At 46.4% G+C, this 13483-nt stretch overlaps 3 protein-coding genes across 3 annotated transcripts; 2 read left to right on the top strand and 1 right to left on the bottom strand.

Moving 5' to 3' along the window:
• Nucleotides 1-131: 131 nt before the first annotated feature.
• On the bottom strand, nt 132-2931 carry ATNIH1004_005106 (putative protein kinase Scy1; the record flags this gene model as incomplete). The annotated part of the gene is made up of 2 exons (XM_033569766.1): nt 132-1435; nt 1494-2931. The coding sequence occupies 2 exons, from the start codon at nt 2929-2931 to the stop codon at nt 132-134; spliced, it is 2742 nt and encodes a 913-aa protein (XP_033428572.1).
• An 896-nt stretch (nt 2932-3827) lies between these two features.
• BAT2 (branched-chain amino acid aminotransferase, cytosolic) lies at nt 3828-5252 on the top strand (the record flags this gene model as incomplete). Its single annotated transcript, XM_033569765.1, has 4 exons — nt 3828-4068; nt 4132-4429; nt 4487-5185; nt 5240-5252. The coding sequence occupies 4 exons, from the start codon at nt 3828-3830 to the stop codon at nt 5250-5252; spliced, it is 1251 nt and encodes a 416-aa protein (XP_033428571.1).
• Nucleotides 5253-11895: 6643 nt separating this feature from the next.
• ATNIH1004_005104 (bZIP transcription factor) lies at nt 11896-12770 on the top strand (the record flags this gene model as incomplete). The annotated part of the gene is made up of 2 exons (XM_033569764.1): nt 11896-12070; nt 12133-12770. The coding sequence occupies 2 exons, from the start codon at nt 11896-11898 to the stop codon at nt 12768-12770; spliced, it is 813 nt and encodes a 270-aa protein (XP_033428570.1).
• Nucleotides 12771-13483: the final 713 nt, after the last annotated feature.

Below are 13483 nucleotides of genomic sequence, written 5' to 3'. Positions count from 1 at the left end.
CTTCAAAGTACGCTTTTGGAACAGATAAAACGTTCACTTGCGTAGAATATAGAGCGAAAGACAAAATGGATTGATCCGCCAAAACGTTTCTTCCCTGCCGATTTCCTGAATATGTTAGATTTTCTCACCACTTACAGCAGGCTCTCGTACTTATCAAGCCCTTGCTTCTGAGATACCTGTGGAATGGGGGTATTGTTCTGTAGAAAAGAATTTGACGTAGTATTCCCAACGAAGGAGGATCTTCCAGGACCTGCACCTGCAAATGACCCCATTGTGGTTTGTGATGACGGTGGCGGTGGGATCGAGAACGCAGAATAGTTCGGGGCTGTGGGCTGTGGGGCGGAGTCGGACATGGAGTTGCCCGTAGTCTTCATGCTGGCGAGTGCTCCTAGGGTTGGACCAGACATGGCCTTTCTCTGAACATGGGTCTGACTATTCGGAGAAAATGACACGCCTACGGAAGCAGATGACGGTTGCAAGACAGGGAACTCTGGTGCCATTGAGGATATCTGTGTGTGAGCCGGCTCCAGGGATGGAAAGGAGTTCAAACTATAATCAGGAGTAATGGACCGGGCATTAAAACCAGGCTGCCTCGATAGAGTATCGGCCCTCCCCACCGAGCCTGTAATATTTGACGACCGCGGCATTCCTTTGGATACTGACTGTTGAGAATGTGGTTGAGTAGCTGGCGTTTCGGAAACCAGGCTACCCCATGGACCCATATTTTGATCAGATGAGCCCGCAAGCCCACGCCCAAGGACAAGGCGCTCAAAATCATCCCTTGTAGAATCTATGTCTGACTGCATAAGGTTCGAGGGCTTTGAAGAGCCGTCGATGCCATTTTGGAATCCGCTCGAGTTTCCTCCTGAGGAAAGCTCTTGAAGTTTCTTTGTCTGTTCACGTTCGATTTTCGATGAGATATTTTTAATCAGCGCCAAGAATTCTCCAAATTGATGTAGGTCAAGAAGGGGGCCAAGACTGAAGCTCCATAAAATCGGGAGAATTTCCATAGCAAGGAAATCAGTGTCAGCAACTGTGCCAACCTGCCGAAACACGCCCAAAGCTGCCATCATAACAGCTGGCTCCTTCGTCTTAATCGCCTTCAGTGATGGGACGAGCTTTTCCTGTATCGTGTATTTATCGAGGATGGACGATTTTGATTGCAATCGGCTTTTCTGAGCCATACCAGACAGGTCATCTTCTGGCTGTCCCTCACCAACAGAACCTCCGCAAAGTACAGTGAAGGCTTCCAAACAGCGAACTTTTATGGCAAGGCTATTTGTTCGACTGAATGTAGCAGCGATCGGTGGAAATACCTCATTCTTGACAGTACTGAAGTCAAGAGCAGGCAGGATAACCGGAAGGCATTTTATTGCACCGTCCGCTAATGAATGAGTGGGTGAGTCCAACCCTAGCCGTATTAAAGGCAGAATATCTAGTGAGGCTATGGTTAATATGTGGAAGAGACGTTGTCAATGGAAGCTAAAACCAACCTTCTTTGAAATCCTTGCCGGAGCAATTTTCTGCCAGAATGTTCATATTATCAAGGACGACAATAAGACCGGCATCTCGATTCGAGTCACGACCCTGCTGAGTCCCTTTGCCTGTCGGAAACACCTCTTTGAATCGAGGTATTATCTTCTCTGGAATTATACGACGTGCATTGGGGATACGCTGCAAAATAGCGAATATATTCTGTAAAATGAGAGACAAAAGCTCGCGGTCTTTCGTCTCATCTAGCAGCGCGCCAAGCATTTTCCTCTCCAAGACGGACACAGGAAACTCGGGGAGTACACGTTGAAGTCCACGCATAAATTGCGATTTTTCGCCGAGGTTCTTGGCTGGCAGCGATTCCAAGAAACGAATTGTTGATACCAGAATGTTATCAAAGTACTTAGACTGCTGAAACTCTCGCACATTTAAACGCTGGGCCGGCCGTCTAGTTATCAACCTAGGCAAAACATGCGTAAAAAGGTCTTTTGGAATGGGGCTTGAGCTAAGGAAATTATTGCCTTGCGACGGGGTTGTAGAGGGTGAGCTGAGTAATTTTTTATATGTAGCCGAGTTGGAATGTGTCTGCAGCGGAGACATATGGGGCGAGTTATAGAGGGCTATTATTACAAGCCCAAGAGAGAACAAGTCCGCGGCGGATGTCACATTCGAATCCAGCACGAAGTCTGGTGATGTATAGTCAAGATTTAGCTGTACTGAAGCAGGAAGTCTCGGGTCTTGGTAAAGCACTTCAGATAATGCGAGAGGCGGGAGTGACGAATGAGTTTCTGAAGAGTCGGGAGGACCAGCGAACCCAAGACCAGAAATTTTCCAGTCCGATTTGGCATTGATATAGATGGCTTCGGGATTCAGGTTCCCATGAACAAGGCTGGCAGACTCATGAAGGAATTCAAGACCCTTCGCTACCTGTAAAAGCCCCTTCTGAATCTCAAGCTCATCAATCTCAAGATCTCTCCGTCTTCGTGTTCCATCGGTCTCTTCCACCATATAGCAGGTAGACCTCGAACTAACACGCGACGTACCCTCACTAACATCTTTCTCCTGCAAAAGCCCTGCAAGAGACGCAGTAATTTGTTCGGTTGCGAACATGAGTCCCCCATTGCGAGTCTCTTCTACAGGCTCAAGAACTTGAAGAATAGATGGATGTCTAAGTCGAGCCAGGTTGCCAGCCTCCCGTTTCAGACGTTCAACAACATCCTCTTGCAACTTCTTAATAGAGGAACTGGAGCGACCGCTAAGGCCATTGGATCGCGGGTCAAGGATTTTTTTATCAAATATAAAGATGGAGGCCGTAGTTCCGGTAGACTTTTTCTTTCCATCATGAATTCTCCAGGGACCAGAAACCACAGTGGGATGCGGAGAGATCTGGTAGTTCGCTGATATGTTTGAACTTAGGGATTTAAGTGCAGATGAGAACATTTTCTTCGCTTTGGCTGACTGATACCATATAACAACTATTAAGATCGTAAAGAATAGTCCCCGCAAAAACGATTGAGTTAGTAACCCATCTTATCCTGTGCGATAAACTGAATGATTCGGTAGTATGCCTCGGCAAGACGCAGCCAAAACAGAGGTATCATAGAGCAAGGCGGGACAGATAGGGAAGAGAGAAATACATGGAGAGAAAATATGGGAAGGGCAGTCAAGAATGGATGAAAGAGCCACAGGGCAAGAAATAAACCGGAAGTGGGACACTTCCAACAGGGCCAACTCTACACGGTATGCCTAATTTTGAACTCGAGGCCATCCACCACATCATGCATTGGATGGGCATCACGTGAAAGGGGATACTCTCGGCGAATCAGAATGAATGACGTCTATATGTCACGTGGACTGACTCACAGCTGCTATTTCAGTCGCTCTAATCCCAAAGAGGTAATTTGGCCTTTTACTCCGACGTCGGACATCCGCCGAGAGGTCGAAACACAGGAGGAGCAATTTCGTCCATTTTTCTGGCGGAAATAACCTGTTTACATTACTAGTTAATAATGCGACTGCCCGCTGGTCCTTGCGTACAACAAATTGTCTTCTGTGGGGCATTGTAGCCGACCGTATTGTTATAATTGGCTTGCTATCTACATCGGTTGTCGTCGGCGCTGCCGGAGTTGTGTCTGGGTTCGTGAAAAAACAGTCACTGAACCCCATACTCAGCTTTTAAGCTCCACTGCCCGCTTGTTCATCGAGTATCCTTTTGACTTACCCAACCTTCGAATTGAGCTAAATCTCTTTTCTCTTCTCCTCTCTTTTCTCTCTGCTTCTTTTTTCTTTGACTGTTTCATCAGTGTGCCGTAGGCGCCACATTCTCGATCACGGCCATGAAGTCCCTTCATCATTTGACTCGCCGCAAGGCACTGCACCATTTTGCTACCCCCCGCGCAACCTGGGTTCAGTCTCCAGCGACGATAAATCAGATATGGCGGAGGAATTTCAGTGTCACACCAGCCACTACTTCGCAATTGGCTGGACTTGACCCTCGTAAACTCACAGTTACGAAAACAACCACACCGAAGGAATTGGTACCTTCTAAGGACCTTGTTTTTGGGAAAACTTTCACCGGTATGTGGATTCTGCAAAGTAATCCTAACGCATTGTTAGCTATTAATGCAAATCACGTTCTAGATCATATGCTTTCTATTGAGTGGTCCGCTTCCAATGGTTGGCACGCTCCTCGTATAGTTCCCTACCAAAACCTGAGCTTGGATCCCTCGGCCTGCGTGTTCCACTATGCGTTCGAGTGTTTCGAGGGTATGAAGGCCTACAAGGATAATAAAGGTCAGATTCGATTGTTCCGCCCCGATAAAAACATGGAGCGCTTAAACAAGTCTTCATCGCGAATTGCCTTGCCTACTGTTGATGGCGAAGCATTGACAAAATTGATCGGCGAGCTTGTGAGCTTGGACCACAGATTCATCCCTGAGTAAGTGTGTGTTCTCTGCATATACCTCGCTCACAGCTGACGATCTCTCGCCAACAGCATCCGAGGATACTCGCTATACCTACGCCCTACGATGATTGGTACCCAGAAGACTCTCGGCGTGGGACCACCGGGTTCTGCTCTTTTGTTTGTTATTGCAAGCCCTGTTGGTCCCTACTATCCTACTGGGTTCAAAGCAATCTCCTTGGAGGCTACTGATTATGCTGTCCGCGCTTGGCCCGGTGGTGTCGGAGACAAAAAGCTGGGTGCGAACTACGCACCTTGTGTTCTGCCTCAGCTGAATGCGGCCTCCCGAGGATTCCAACAGAACCTGTGGCTCTTCGGAGAGGAAGAATATGTGACGGAGGTTGGTACAATGAACCTCTTCATTGCGTTGAAGAATAAAGAGACAGGTCAGAAGGAATTGGTTACCGCGCCTTTGGATGGAACAATCCTTGAGGGCGTAACCCGGGACTCTGTTTTGTCGCTTGCTCGTGAAAGATTAGGATCGAGTGGCTGGACGATATCCGAGCGCAAGATTAAAATGGCAGAAGTTGCTGAAGCAGCCGAGGAGGGGAGGCTCCTTGAAGTCTTTGGCTCTGGTACTGCAGCTATCGTGAGCCCCGTTCGATCTATCAGCTACCGAGGCCAGTCAGTGAACTGTGGCTTGAAGGAGAACGAAGAAGCCGGCGAAATTGCTCTCCAAATGAAAAATTGGATCGAGGGAATTCAGTATGGTGATGAAGATCATCACTGGAGGTATGTTCTACCGTTGAATATTTGCCATTGAGGCTTCATGCTGACCGTCTTTAGTTATGTTCTGTAGATGATAGACTTGAACTGTAAAATGTCTGGAATATTGGGGAGTGTGATCCTGTTTTGTGTCCTGCATTTAGATGAAATATTGTTATATTCTGGGACTTTATGATTTTTTTTCTTCTTTGTTTACCAACTTATACGATATCTCATGAGCACTGCTATTTTAGAGCGAGAAATCATAGTCCATTCAGTCCTGCTCAGGCAACTTAATTTGACTTCCCTGAAATGCTCGGGGCCCAGAGAAAACAGCACAACGGTGATTATGCTTGAATGGACCTAACTCATCCAAAATGAGAATTAGTACCATCTAATGAAGGTGATCGTGGTGGTTCCGGCAAATAGCAAGTGCTATATCGCCAGAGTTTCGATGAATCAAAATCAGTGTTTGTCACGGTAGGAGCAGCCAGAAGGTTAGCTGCTTGTTGTACCATTGGTTTTCTGATCTCTTTCCGGCAAATGCCTTGATTAATAGGTCATCTGGTCTGAGTAACAAGGCCAATGACATATTGCCCATAGAGAACTGGATGTCACAGGCACCATTGAACCGTCTGGATTGGACTAGGGGGATGCACTACAGTGTTGCACTTGTACTCTATTGACATGATCTCTGTTAAATGTATATTTGTAGAGTATCGTCTACAGGTCTATAGATTTTGGCTGTTACCAAGTTTCAAGACATCAATCAGGCAGGCTGCCAAAGCAAACTAAAGCAACAACACAAAAGCCATGCTCATTTCCACCATTGCGCACCAACATAGTGGTTTTAGTAAGTGTAGAAATTCAGCCATCTCCCTTTATACTGCTAGCCGCCTGAAACACAATACTTCACACCCACAGCCTCGTCGACATTGGGGGCCACATCAGTTGCATTCGTTGTGAAGCGACCCTTGGTAACGATGTAGCCTGGCTTAAGAATCAATTCGCTTGTCTTCCTCCTTCTAGCTACGGCGAAGAAAAATTATACCTATTGACTGTTGGCCAAGCAAAGCCACGGCAGCGTGACGAGTACAGGTATCAGCACTCAAAATGTCTTTGATCCTGAGCCAATGACTCCCTCCACTCTTTTACCTAACGAAGTATGGGATAAATGACAATTAGTGCTTGTGTCCTCAGCCCCCACTTCGGACCCATCTAATCAAGCACAAACAGATATCTCTGCCAAGTACTGTCTCAAAGCGAGCAAGTACTAGCGATCCACAATCTGTCGGGAGGATTCCTACCGTCAGTTCACGAGACCACGGAAAATTGGTAATTTTTAGAACCCACGCACATGCACATTTGTCAGTCAAGTCAATTCACTAAACCCCCGGGGCCGGGACGGGATCGATCGATCATAGCAATGGCGAATATACGTGGAGCTGTGGGTACTCAACAGGGTGGGTACATCATCATGACTAGGAGTGTTGATCCCCGCAGGATTACCAAGGCTGTGTATGTGCTCAGTGGGCCCCAAATACGATGGAACCTATCCAAACAATGCGGAGTACCTACACACGCTTGACTCACCTACCAGTTGATGTGTCTTTGTGGTAGAGAGGGGCTGGCGAGCCGCAATGCAATGTTACAATCGGCAATATGTAACTAGTACATATTTTCATCATCTTTGCCAATCATCTCGGTGATTTTGCCCGGGAAAGCATGACGGAAGCTTGGCTGAAGTGATGCCATAGACTAACGAGGAGGTAATTTGTCGCTTCCTTCCGCTACCTTTCAATGATTGCATAATGCATATACTGCTCCGAGCTCCGAGCTTCGGAAGGCTTGGGAAACGAATTCCTAATGAGCACGGAGATCGGATTTAAGTCACCGATACCCGAGTACTAAAACCGCCTCCCCACTTATTGGATTTAATTGGTTTCTGTCAACCCTTAATAACATAGTATCCTAGCTGCCTGTTGGACTAACAACATGTGTCATTATGGGAAACCGTGTTTATTATTAATTATTAAATTGCCATTCTTATTCTCATTGCTGTTTTACAGCACTGGCGTACAGCCATGTATCAATAATTTACTAGTTTATTGTTCGGCCCTCCAAGCAAGCCAGCAGGAAGTCATAGCCTAGCAAATTTAAAAAAAAAAAAAAAAGGAGGTATCTTACCGAGCATTCAGGTTAAGTACTAAGCCACCGTTTTTACCTCTAGGCCACAATAATTCACCCAAATCTCTGTTATTCGTACTTAGTCCTTCCTACTTTAGCCATATAACATCGTAAAATATATCAAGATACAGCCAAAGCCTGGCCCTCCGAAATCCGGATAAGCCGGATACACGAAATTGGGGTCTCTTAGTTAAGAGTCGTTCTGAAGGGTCGATGTGGGAAAATAAGTAAGATGTTTATCTGCCATAAGGTAATCATCCACAGGTACTCCGCAGTGATGGGTCCTCCAACATACTAGAATATTTCAGCAGGAAGTTGCCAAACTCCCAACTATTTTCTAAGAAACAACACATCAGAGTATTCAGTATTACTGCTCTGGTAGGCCTAGCTACAAGCAAGCCAAACTATTTCTGTCAGCCAGCGAGTCCAACCACGGTGCACATCCCGTATACGTCATGTCTCTGCGGCTGAAATTCGTATTCTAGAGATATTTATGGCCAACTCGTAGAATTTTACGAGTGCCGGTGCCTAAGGTATGCTGTCACCGCAATTGGTACTGTAACCCGGGACGGATGGAAGAGCCCCCAACGATACCACTAATGTAGCCACGGCAAGGAATCTACAGTAGCAAATCCATTTACCGATTGAGTAAATCCTTAAAGCGTGTCAAGTAAAAAATGTTAGTTGTACAGACTCTGCTTTTTCTGAAACCAGAATTCTCCGGTCGCTGAATATGGTAATGTCATGCATTCTCCGTCAGACCTACTGCAACACCGGAGCACAGAGCATTAGAGATATTATTAATAGCATTTAAATAAAATCTATGAGGGGGTAGGGGCTAAAATGCTTCCAGATGTTTGCTAGAACGTTCAACTGCTCCAGTAAGCCTCATCGAGTACTCACTATCCTGGCAAATGCAATCTGTCCAGGCAAATCAGCGGGGATTAAACTGGAGAGTTGACGGGCAACGTCAAACATTTCAATTGTTACAGGACGATGATGGGATATACCGAGTAGGTAGGCGCATAGTATTTTCGGACGATGGGGCCTAAAGTGAAAAAGCTGCGGAAGGCTCATACGAGATAGGGTTACATGAGGTAGCGAACTGAAGGAGCTGGGGTTGATTCTGGATGAATGGAAGCGAGCTCAGTCCAAGGAAAACACAGCCAGGATCAACAAGACATTGACGGATTAGGACATATTATTGGTGTTATACTCAAGCTGACCAGACTTAAGAAGAGTACTGAAAGTCCTGAAAGAGCGCCCAGGGTGGTACTCTAATAATTAATCATTTGACCAACGAGCCCACGCAATTTCAGCCCTACACAGGGTGAGGGTCCGGAATGCCTGCCTAGGTATTTCCCCTCTTGGTTAGTAGCTACATACTCCGTACGGAATACGCCCGCTGTCTAGATCCACTATTACAGAATGGGTAAATGTGGGTATTTGAGCCTCATAGCGCTAACAAAGTACCCGGTTCCGCAGTGGAAACTGAGTCGACTCCATCACCTATACTCACCCACACCGAATTCTTGAAACTTATTTCCCGTCCACTTATTCTTACTGCAAGGGGTGGCTTCTGAGATGATAAGTAGCATACCTTGCCTATAGCAGGTTGGTCAATAGGAGTTCTAAATACAGCTACTGGGCCTAGGTGCGTCACCCTGATTTGGCAAGTGTCTCGCTGCCTCTGACTGGTTTGAAGTCATAGCACAACATGTCAACTTCATAGCTAGGGTGCCTAGAGCAGGCCTGTAGGTATTTTGACAAAGCATTCCATAACCAACAACGATTTCTTCAAGGGTATATACCTTGAGACGGTATTTTTTTAAAAAAAAAAAAAAATAAAAACTAAAAATACAGTAAACGTCCAGATGGCAAGGCTCGGCTGTCAAACAAGTTCGTCAGATGACCAGGCGATGATCGCCTCGGCCGCCACGCTCTTTACTCAACGTTTAGCTTCCGAATATACAGTGGAGACATTAACTAAAGATTAAGATAGCCGTCATTTTCAGGACATGTCTGATCCAAAAAAAAAAAAATTACGAGAGAATGATTCTCGAATTATAGACTATCTACTTCAGCAGAACTACCCTCCCGTACATTTGGAGACAGGTGAGATCTTTATCCTTAGTGTGTTGCCAAGATTAAGGGGTGCAACGTGGCAGAAGTCGAGACCGTGCACCTGCCACCCGTAAGTTTCCAGCCGCACCTTCATGGATTTGCCCCTTTGGATCCCGTCTGCAGATGAAGAATGCAGGAGGTCAGTTGGTATCTATTTCCTTAATTGGGTATCTGCTATATAGTGATGTGATTGGATATAGCAGAATTTATCCTAGAGGCCATGCAAAGTTTGGCCATCCTCAGTGTCTCTCATGTAAGGTAGGTGACACTAACCCTGAGGTACTCGTCATCCGGAAACGAAACTTGGTTAGACGGAGGCGGAGCTCAGTCTGCTTGACTGCCTTGTGTTAAACATTCCCGCTGGGGTCCATTTACTGTTATAACAGAGGGTAATGTTGGTTCCAATTTCCAACCTACTCAATAATTCCTGCCCCGCTACTTAGAGGAGTAGTTTCGTGGAAGCCGCTAGACAAGATGAAACCAAAAGATATAGGAAGATGAGTAATTTTCAATGGTAGCAATCATTTACTTTGGTATTCTCTTAAAACAAAAGAAAAGACTTACTGCCCGGTAGACAGCTGTCAAAGAGCCTCTAGTCAACCGTACCTCATCGCATTCAAGGTAGTTTGATATCCGACCTTCTGGCATAAAATCCTCGTGGTGTGTGATGATGTTCGTCATGGCGAGACAGATTCGCAAAACCAAACAAACCCATACAGAATGCTTATGCAGATCGGCGGATGACCAGCATACCCGAGAAAAAAAAAATCAGGAAAAATTAAGTGTAACATATTCAGAAACGGGGGATAGTTACCTTGGAATAGGTGATAGTGATGAGGATTCTACTATGGGGGTATTCACCAACTGTGTAACTGTGCCTTGGATTAATACCGTTGATACTGTCTTGATACCAACAACCTCGGGGCCACCATACCTTCGAAAGGAAATTCCGCCCCCTCCCTGCAGTAACATCCTGTCAAGCCACGCGCCCACCTTTCCTGTTTCATGTGGGAGGACGATTATTGGTTCCCTCGTTTGACCCCTTCTGAATTTACCCATTGCATTTCCAGACTAGGTAAATACTACTTACCCTGCACATCTATGCTGGTCTAGTAGTCCAGTGTTTCCCCCACGCAATATGCGAGGTCAATAATCCCTGCCAGCAAGGAGCCTAAAATGTGCGATAGTGCCTTCCTTTTTCTTTTTCTTTATTCTTTTCTCCCTTTTCCTTATCGACGTTTGTTGGTTTGGGGGGTAATGGTCCAGGAACACTAGACCGATTTGGAAAATGCCCAGTGCATCGTACTTGTTTCAACTTTTAACTGCCTTTCTGCGAGCTGAGGAATTCAGCCCACCCTGAACATGTTTTACTCTGTACAACACTGGGATTTTATTCTCTGTTGAGACTCATAGGGAATGACCAGAACTGACCAAAAACAAAAAAAAAATAGAAAATAAAAAAAATAAAAGAGAGAGAAAGAATACCACCATAAGGAGTGCCGATTCAAATATCATGGCACTTGAAAAATAAATTGACCGGGGTAGTAGAACATTTGAGACAGCAGTCGAAGAGAAAATAATAATGCACCCAACCCCGACCTCGATGGACAGTAATACTACCTCTTGTGGGAACCACATGGCAAGGTCGAGATTGGTTGCTTAACCCTGCGCTGTTGGCTCAGCACTGCCTGGTTTTTGCCTGCCTAGCTGTCTCTCTCTCTCTTTTTTTTTTTTTTTTTTTTTCCCTTTCGGTCATCTTCGGTCATCGGGGACCGCTTCAACAGCCTCACGTCCTAGGATTCCTTCAGCCCACCCGAGCATTAGTGACGCAGCCCTGCGCATCCATTCGGGAAAAGTTCCCTACCAACACATGGTTTAGCCATGCACATGCTGCGAGGCCCTAGGCATCCCACCTGCTACCAAAACCCACACCCCCTCCAAGGAAAAAAAAGTTAATAATACTAATGATGATTTAAAAAAAAAAAAAAAAAAACAAGAGCCATTAAATTCCACGGAACACGGAAATGGACTGTTATCACAACGGTTCAATTGTCCGTCCCTTCGGAGACGTGGCTTAGCAAGCACAAGCTACACTCTCTCCAGCTGATCGGCCGTGGCCCCATTAGGTTTTAAATACTGACTGTTTCCTGGCCTTCGTTTTAGCTTTCCTTCTACGGAACGTGCTGATCATATTGACGGGTACCTAACCTACCTTGATCTGTATCTATATAGTCAATCTTGTTCCTCCCTCATCTTCCACTCTGTCCAGACCTATACTTCAGCTGAACCTACTTTGTCTTTATCTGTAGTCACTATCATCCATCTACTCCATCTCTGCTTATTACTTTTTCAGAGCTTCTGCTCAAGACTTCCTGATAGTCTCGATTTATCGGCGTCGCTTTTTCTATATATAGCACACTTCCAATATGAATCGCTCCACCGCTTATTCGTATCACCAGTCTTCTGGCTCAAGAAGCTCGTCAAGCCATGGCACCAGCAGCGCCTTCAGTCCGAATGCCAACCCCAATGAAGATTGGACCAAGATCTCAGATCTTGCCGAACGACGACGCATCCAGAACCGAATCGCACAGCGAAACTATCGTAAGTGAAACCATAGTGGCCTAAACAGCCCAGCCTGAGACTAACCATCGCGTGATCAATAGGGAAAAAGCTGAAGCGCCGCTTGGAGGATTTGGAGAAGCGCGCTGCCACTGCCTCAGTATCCCCAGAACGGTCTCTTGAGAAACCAGAAGCACCAAAGTTGGTGCAGTCGACGAAACCCCGTAGCAAAAGCCAACGTACCTCCAAGTCTTCGACCTTGAATGCACACAGTCGCAACGCCGCCGAGCGAGCCGCCACTTATGATAGCTACTCTACCCAAGAAGAGCGTGGGACAATGTTCTCTCATCAATGCACGCGGCAGCTCTCCGCATCACCGCCACCGGTGTTCTCCTATCCTTCTTATCCTCACCTGGATCCCTACGGACAATCGACGTACGGGCAATCGCCCCCGTACCATTCCCTTTCGGGTGTCTATCATGATGCGCCTATCCAGGGAGAATACGGACCACCGATACCATCGATTATCCCAGTTACAATGACCACGACAGGACCAACCAAGAGACACCCGGCCTATGCAGATGAAGATATCATAAGCCCATTCAACATGAGCTATGCATCTATGGCTGGGATTGACTTGTGCCCGACCCCTCACCACCTCGCAGAGTCTAATATCCCGGTACATACCCTTTCCCGTTCATTGAATCGATCTGTTCGGAGCCTCCAAGCCAACAAGCGCTAATACCATGCCTTCAGATGCCACCGCTGTCACATGTATACAGCGATGATCGCTCCTCGCCATCCACGCCGGCAGAGCCATCGATCATGGCATGTCCTCTTACTCCGGAGTCTGATACATGCTCCCCTCACTCGTTTCCTTCATTGCTGTAATAGCTTCGGAGTGTTTCTGGATCAGTATTTTTTTGCATTTGCTTTTCTGTTTTCTAACGACTGGTATGATGTTTTGGTTACGGGCTTGGAACGGGATAAATGCTCTTCGTATTTTTTTGACCTTTTTTTCTTATGTACAATTCCCGCTCTTGACATATTTTTATTGCTTGTATTTCCAATCAGCGAAGGAGGCGGAACACGGCTAGCTGGGGTTATGAACGGGTGGATTTTTGAGACCGATAGAGGCACTCCTACGGGCGTTCTGACAGAGTTGGGCCGGCGGCGTACACTTTACGGAGATTCAGAATGCATCAATGACATGGCTACTCTTCTCATTTCCCTTCCTCCACTCCATCCATACCTGGTCCTACTTAGCGAGTCCGCATTCTCTGGTTCTCCAGCGGTGATTGTTTGTTAGTTGGCCCCCAAATACCTGGTGGGACCGCGGGAGCCTGATGGACCGGCGCTAGACAGGGATTCTGCAATTATCTAGGGATCGGGGATCGTTTATTTCTGGGCGGCGGGAGGGAATGTGACAACCTCATGGAGTGCACTGTGGTACTA

Source organism: Aspergillus tanneri, assembly GCF_003426965.1.
Source record: "Aspergillus tanneri strain NIH1004 chromosome Unknown AapTan_3_pilon_pilon_pilon, whole genome shotgun sequence".
Taxonomy (NCBI): Eukaryota; Fungi; Ascomycota; class Eurotiomycetes; order Eurotiales; family Aspergillaceae; genus Aspergillus; species Aspergillus tanneri.
This window is presented reverse-complemented; position numbering and strand designations above follow the sequence as displayed.